Genomic DNA, 7,600 nt, shown 5'->3' with positions numbered 1-7,600 from the left:
AGTCTCACTCTTGTTGCCCAGGCTGGAGTGCAGTGGCATAATCTCGGCTCACCACAACCTCCGCCTCCCAGGTTCAAGTGATTCTCCTGCCTCAGCCTCCTGAGTAGCTGGGGTTACAGGAGCCTGCCACCACGCCCGGCTAATTTTTTGTATTTTTAGTAGAGGTGGGATTTCACTATGTTGGTCAAGCTAGTCTCAAACTCCCAACCTCAGGCGAACCACCCACCTCGGCCTCCCAAAGTGCTGGGATTACAGGCATGAGCCACTGCGCCCTGCCATAATGGGAGTTTTAAAACACATCTGCCTCCTGCCTGGAGGTTTCCATGGGAAAACTCTATTGAGCACCGTGCAGTTTCCGGCCCAGAGGAGGTGTGCAGAATGTGCGTCTTTCCTCCTCTCCATCCCGTCAGAAACGTGTTGTCAGTTTTTCGAGCCACATGCCCAGGTTCTGTAAAGTAGCGTGGGTGTGACAGTGGGACAGATTTCCAGGAGGTGCAGCCCCCAGCCCCCGCTCTCGCTGTCTGCTCCGGGCCGCCTCTGCTCCCCGGCTCCGCGGCTCTGCCGTAGGCAGGCTGTTCATCACCATGCAGGGCTCGGCGGGAGGTAAGCTGTCCTCGGGGCTCGCGAACGTGAACTATGAAGACTTAAGAAGCCCTGAATCCACTCAGAAAAATGACCACAAACAGACTTATTAAACCACGAAAAGACTTTCCAGGAGACGAAGACTTTCCTTTCCAGAAAAGGAAGGCCGTTTTGAACATTTGTCATCATGGGTGGTGCTCTTTTTTGGAAACTAACATTTGTGATCAGCCAGAGGAGCAGAACCTGGAACTCAGGGAGCTTGGCCTCCCAGGAGAGATGCACCAGGAGGGGTGGAAGGTTGGTGGGGGCCAGAAACCCGAGTGCTAGTCCCCACTCACCTCACAGCTTTCTAATTTTGAGCCAGCTGTCACCTTAGCCGCAGTTTCTTGCTAGTAAACACACCTGTGCTGCCAACATCACCAGCCAGCAGTCCCCACCCTTTTCAGCACCAGGGACCCATTTCAGGGAAGACAATTTTTCCATGGATACGGGGCGTGGGGATAGCGTCGGGATGAAACTGTTCCACCTCAGATCATCAGGCATTAGTTGGATTCTCATAAGGAGCGGGCAGCTTGGCTCACTCACATGCGTGCTTCGCAGTAGGGTTCGTGCTCCTATGAGAATCCATGCCTCGGCTGATCTGAGAGGAGGTGGCGCTCAAGCTGTAATGTTCACTCCTGGCCACTTACCTTCGGCTGTGCTGCCCAGTTCCTAGCAGGCCACTGACCCATACCCATCCACAACCCAGGGGACGGGGACCGTTCTTACATGTTGCAACAAACGATTACTGCATACCTACAGTGCTTGTTTCATAGGGCTGCTGGAACGAAGTCACACAACTGGGGGGACTTGAGACAACATTATTTGATCACGTTTCTGGAGGCTAGAAGTCCAAAATCAAGGTGTGTGTAGGGCCATGCTGTCTCTAACAGCTCTGGGAAAGAGCCCTTTCTTTCTTTTTTTTTTTCTGAGACAGAGTTTTACTTTTGTTGCCCAGGCTGGAGTGCATTGGTATGATCTCAGCTCAGTGCAACCTCAACCTCCGCCTCCCAGGTTCAAGCAATTCTCCTGCCTCAATCTCTCCAGTAGCTGGGATTATAGGCATCCACCACAATGCCTGGCTAATTTTTTGTTTGTTTGTTTGTTTGTTTGTTTTGTATTTTTAGTAGAGATCAGGTTTCACCATGTTGGCCAGGCTGGTCTCGAACTCCTGACCTCAGTTGATCCACATGTCTCAGCTTCCCAAAGTACTGGGATTACGGGCATGAGCCACCGTGTCCAGCCGAGAGAGCCCTTTCTTGCCTCTTGGAGCTTTGGGTGTGGCCGGCAGTGCTTGTAGTTACATCACATGAATCCTCTGCCCTCTCATAGCCATCTTCTCCCTGGTGTCTTCACATCCTCTTCTCTCTGTGCATATGGACTTCTGTCTAGATTTCCCCATTTTTTTTATAATGGCACCAGTCATGCTGGATTAAGGCCCACCCTAATAACCTCATTTTAACTTGATTACCCCTATAAAAACCCTATTTCCAAGTATGGTCACATTCTGACATAGCCAGGCTAGGATTTCAACACATCTTTCTGAGGGACACAATTTAACCCATAACAAACAATAACACCTTCTGAGTGCAGAACTGGACTGCACGGAGATTACCTTTCCATGCTTGCATTTCTACTGCAAAGTCGAGCTGGAAATCAGATTTTGTCACAAGTGTTGTGAGTACTTTGAAACCTCTGGCAGCATACATGTGTCCTGATCTCTCGAAGAAAAATGTTCTGTAGGCGCTGTGCTGAGTACCCACTTTCTTCCCGAGTGGTGGAATAAGAGAAGGACATTCCCAGCACAAGCAGTAGCATGAATGTGCCCCAGGGTTTCACAGGGCTGGGGCTGGGTGGGAGGAAGACGGAGCCAAGCTTGAGGAGGTAGGTCAGGGCTAGCTTGCTGGGGGCTTTGAGTGCTGGGATAAGGTGAACCTTAGCCCTAGGGAGCCACGAGAAGTTCCCAGTCATGAGAGAAAGCAGTTCCAAGAGGTGGTCCCTAGCTGCTGTTCTGGCTGGAAGGCTTTGGCAGGGACACAGGGCAGGGCTTCTGATCTTTCTCAGATGTGCCCTGTAGCTCCAGAAGGCATTCATGGGCCCTTCCAGCGACTGGGACCACTCCAAAAGTCTAGAATCTCTTGGCCAACCTCTAGGGCCTTGGACTATACCCGCCACCCCACCCCTGCACTCTACCAAGGCCCCAGATCTCTGAGCCTCAGGAGTGAAGGGGCTGCAGATGGACAGATGGTCCCTTCCAAGGTCATGTCCCAGCTCAGTAATCTTAGGCGATGGTGGTCCAGGAGCACGCCTGAAATGACCTCCCAGGGAATCCTGCCGCATCGCCCTTGCTTTTAGCCAAGCGGCTAGGAAATACTTGAAAGATTCTAGAGACCCCCCCTACCTACCCTCTCCCAATGCCCTTTACCCGAAGCCCTCTATACCCACAGCCTGCACCATGCCTTTAAGATGACACCCTCCTGTCTACCAGAGTTGCAGGGTGGCTGCCAAGTTGCCTTCCACCAACCTGTTGGAGGCATCGGTCCTCAGGAAAACGCTGCAGATGTGTTGGGGGCCTTTTCTTCCCATGGGCAGACGTTCCCGAAGCCGTGTTGTCGTAGCACCTAGATTATGTGTGTGTTGATCACAAAGAGATGTTGGCTGGCACATAACATTCTCTTCATAGCCCTGCAGGAGCTCTTGTAGCTACCTCGTCGAAGCATCTAGAGATTCCAACAAGGAGGGAAATCACAGATGCAACCACAGGCTTTAGGAGTCAGGAAGTTCTAACTAGAAAGTAGAAATATGTGAGAACCAGTAGGGAGGGGGTGTCATGGTGCAGCGGTGGGAAGCCAGGACAGCACAACCCCAACTGTGTGGGTGAATCAAATGCCCCCCAGTTTGCCTGGGGGATCTTGCGCAAATGACTGCGCTTCTGTGGGCCTTTGCCTCCTTATCACCCAAATGGCTGATAATGATAATATTGATAGTAATATAATAATGATAATATTACCCACCGCATGGGGGCGCTGTGACAAATAAAGCGAGTCAGTAATTGTTGAGCGCACAGAACAGTGCCTGGCACGAGGAAGGCCGTAGGAAAGGGGTGGTCACATACAGAACCATACAAAATGCAGGAGTGGCATGTGGGTGACAGGGATGGTCTGCAAACCAAACTTGAAAGGACATCCGTCTCTCAGGATGATGGAAGGATTTCAGGCCTAGGGAGGAAGGGGGCATCTCCATGGATACACCCAACATGGCCGCAGAACTTTACCTCTGCATTCCTTTCATGAAAATTTACATTTCCTTCTTAGCTTTGCTGGGGGAAAAGCCAGAACCCTTGAACAAACCACGGTCATACCCAGAAGCTGCCTCCAGTGGGATTTAAAGATGCTGGTGATTCCACTTTAAGGGTCTTTTTCTGAAAGTCCTGCCAGCCCATTGCAGCACAGAACCAAACCAGCAGAAGAAAGGGATCCATCTGCATGGCAAAAATTGCCATTTAATTGGATTTCATAGTAAGGTTGGATTTTCTGCTGCTAAGATGGCCCTGGGGGCTATGGGCGTGGCCCTCCATATGGGCCACCATGCAGCATCCTGGAGGGGCAGCCGCTCCTGTAGCTCTGACCGAAGAGTTGGCCTGCTCTGGTAGCCCTGGCCAGCCTCTCTCGGTTGGCAGCGGACCGAGGAGAGCTCCTTGCCCTTCTGCCTTGGCTGTTTTCCTCCTCAGCCTGCCTCACGCTCACAGCAAGGGCCTTGCCTCACCACCCATTTTCTGCCTCTCCTCCTCTGCTGCTTTTCCTCCCTGCACACCCAGAAATGCTGCCGAAAATCCACGCATCCCTGGTGCTCTCCACAGCTGCCTTCATTACCAACCCAAGCAGGCCAGGGCTCTCCATTTGCCGCAGCTGGAAGATAATATATAAGCCATTTGAAGCCTCATGCCTATGAATCCAGCAGCCAGTATAATAAAACACCAGGTTATTTTGTGTTTTATTAACTGCCTCTTCCCTTCAGTTTGCATAATAGTGAGTTAGATTTACATGCCGTTAAGACGGCTGTGCATTATTTTTAATAGAAGGTGCGACAGGCCCCTCTCTCTCAGCCCTGGTGCGTGATAAAGTAACCTCATCCAATGTTGATGAAGATTTCGTTCTCACTCGCTGGGTCGGGGCAATGTCTTTTTTTCCAGATGGATACTCTATTGTAAAATGATTTCCCTCCATAAGCTTGACTCTCCGTCCCTCTCTTCCGTGTCATCTTCCCATGAACCGGATAAACTGCCTATTAAATTTAATTACGGCCGGAATGGCCACACATCTCGATCTCATGTTCCCCCAAGTGTACCGTATTCCACCAAGGTCCTGGAGGAAGGAGGCACATAAATCTGGAGACGCATGTCTGCTCTCCGCAAGGAATGTTGTGGAAGGCAAAGTTGGCCACCACCATTTTTACAGCGCCCGTGGCATCTCGTGCAAACTCTTCTGTCTGGCTTTCCGTGCAGACATAAAAAGCAAGCGCTAGTTTTATTGACTTCTTGTAGACTGATTTTAACTGAGGTGGGGAGCTAAAGCTGTCCGTTTGAGAAACACAGCACCTCAGTACCTCTCTCGAGCCGTTTACATCTGTCAGAGGACCAAACATCAGCCTTTCGTTGGGTGGTAAATTACAAATATCTCATCATTTTACCTGTAAATATCTTAATACGTGTTCTAAATGGAAGAAGCTTCTGCAAACAAAAGGAAAGCATCAGTGCCACTATTACCATCCTAAAATAAAACGGTCTCCAACACCTTCTAGCCCCACTTCTGGTTTTCTCATATGTATCACCATCTCCTTACAGTTTATTTTTTGAATTGAAATTTAGATAACATTTACACCATGCAGTTGGTTGTCAGTCTTCTAAATCTCTTAAGTCAGGTTTATTGTGGTATCATTTACATAATGCAATTTTTATCTTTTTTAAAGGTGTAGCTTGATGAGCGTGACAAAAGTGTGACCCCAGTCAAGGTGTAGAGGCTCCAGGGAGCTTCCTGTGCCCTGTGACCAGCCCCACCCGCATTCCCGCTCCTGGGAAAACCACTGAGCTCTTGTCAGTTACTATCCTTTTGCCTTTTCCAAGAACGTCATATAAATGGAATCGTTTTGTACGTTTCCATTTCCTTCAAAAACGTTTTAAAGGCGTTTATGTCTGCCTTCTTTGGGTTAATGTGCTTCCAAGGTTTATCCATGCTGTGTACGTGTTCCCGTTTCCTTCCTTATTAATGCTATCCAGCATTGTCATTGCAAAGTTGTAATCACAGTGTCTCTCTCCACCCATGAGTTAGTGAGCGTGTGGGTTGAGTTACTTTCAATCGATAGATTTCTCTCTCCACTTGTTCTCCCTTGTGATGTACATGTTGAAGGAACCAGTTCATTGGATTTTGTGGATTTTCTGGCATTCTGGATGTTGACAGCTGCACCCCCTTTGTGTAGTTTACCATGTCCTTGGATTTCCTGAGGTTATATCTAGAGTCTCAGTCTGATTCAAGTTTGATGTTTGGCCAGAATATTTGATAGGTGGTGGCGTGTTTTTCCATCAGGACATTAAGGCAGGTGGCCTGTTTTTAAGAGATTAGCAAGAACTGATGGTCAGTGCCTAGAGCCGTTCATTCATCCCAGTTAGAAAATGGTGAATCCTCGTTCCTTGTGTTTGTTACCTGGATAACTGTGTACAGAGAAACTCCCTCTCATCTGTTACTTGATTATCCAGTGGTACGAGCATAAGATTTTTAGCATTTTAAAAGGATGAATCCAGGCTAAAAATGCAGCTGCCCACCAACAAGCTGCCTGCCTAGGCTGACATGTCACCCCTTTAAGAGGAAACACGTTGAGTTTCCCGCTTCCTGTAGAGCTTCCCAGAAGCTGCACCTGATGTGACATTTTCCGTCCCTCTTAGAATTCCAGTGCTGACCATCGAGTCCGACTGGACCTGGGCCTCTGGGACAAATTCAGTGAACTGGCCACCAAGTGCATTATCAAGATCGTGGAGTTTGCTAAACGCCTCCCGGGCTTCACCAGCTTGACCATCGCAGACCAGATCACCCTGCTGAAGGCCGCCTGCCTGGACATCCTGGTATGTGCCTTTTTGAGCTCTGAATAATGGGGCTGGGGAGGGAGAGAGGGCACCATGGAGGGGAGGGAAGGGGATCAACAGGCATTGATGATCTCCAGAGGAGGTTTTGAGTTTCGACTCTAGCACTCACCTGACGCAGCCTCTGGCTCCTTATCTGCAAAGTGGGCTGAATTCCATCCCTCAGGCTCTCTTCCGGTCCGCGAGGTTCATGTGAGCCGAGGTTGGCAAACGACAGGTTAATGCTGCTCTGCTGTTTCAGTCTTCCTGAATGTTTCTAAGTTCATCCCAGACCCCTTGATTTTACAGGAAATGAAATCATCACACATGTTGTCAGGACCCCGGGCACCTGTCAGTTACTGAGTGACTGTTGCCACTCTTCCTTAGGTCTGTTTAGCAAACAGGACACATAAGCATGCAAGCTTCCTGCACGACCACCGCGCGGGTCCTCTCTCCTCCTGAGTGGGAGGGGCTGTGTGTGCTTAATTATAGTAACTGTATTTGTTTCGCAGAATGGTTTATACCCAAAGTTATGAAAGACACAGTGAGGGCTGGGCGTGGCAGCTCACGCATGTAATCCCAGCACTTTGGGAGGCCAAGGCAGTCGGATCACAAGATCAAGAGTTTGAGACCGGCCTGGCCAATATGGTGAAACCCCATCTCTACTAAAAATTCAAAAAATTTAGTCAGGCATGGTGGCACATGCCTGTAATTCCAGCTACTTGGGAGGCTGAGTCAGGAGAATCGCTTGAACCCCAGAGGCAGAGGTTGCAGTGAGCCGAGATTGTCGTACCACTGTACTCCAGCCTGCGTGACAGAGTGACACTCCATCTCAAAAAAAACAACAAACACCCCAAAAACTATTAC

At 49.5% G+C, this 7,600-nt stretch overlaps 1 protein-coding gene across 5 annotated transcripts in view; it reads left to right on the top strand.

Annotated features, from left to right (window-relative positions):
* RARB (retinoic acid receptor beta) overlaps window positions 1-7,600 on the top strand; it is a 410,353-nt gene that overhangs the window by 384,881 nt on the left and 17,872 nt on the right. For all 5 annotated transcript variants that reach the window (XM_017506224.2, XM_037730540.1, XM_017506226.2 and 2 more), the window contains one exon: window positions 6,560-6,736. In XM_017506224.2, coding sequence (XP_017361713.1) covers window positions 6,560-6,736 — 177 coding nt within the window. The remainder of the gene's footprint in view (window positions 1-6,559; window positions 6,737-7,600) is intronic.

The sequence above is a fragment of the Cebus imitator genome, unplaced genomic scaffold (assembly GCF_001604975.1).
Source record: "Cebus imitator isolate Cc_AM_T3 unplaced genomic scaffold, Cebus_imitator-1.0 Scaffold351, whole genome shotgun sequence".
Taxonomy (NCBI): domain Eukaryota; kingdom Metazoa; phylum Chordata; class Mammalia; order Primates; family Cebidae; genus Cebus; species Cebus imitator.
The sequence above is the reverse complement of the archived record's forward strand: the minus strand, read 5'-3'. Positions and strand labels throughout refer to the sequence as shown.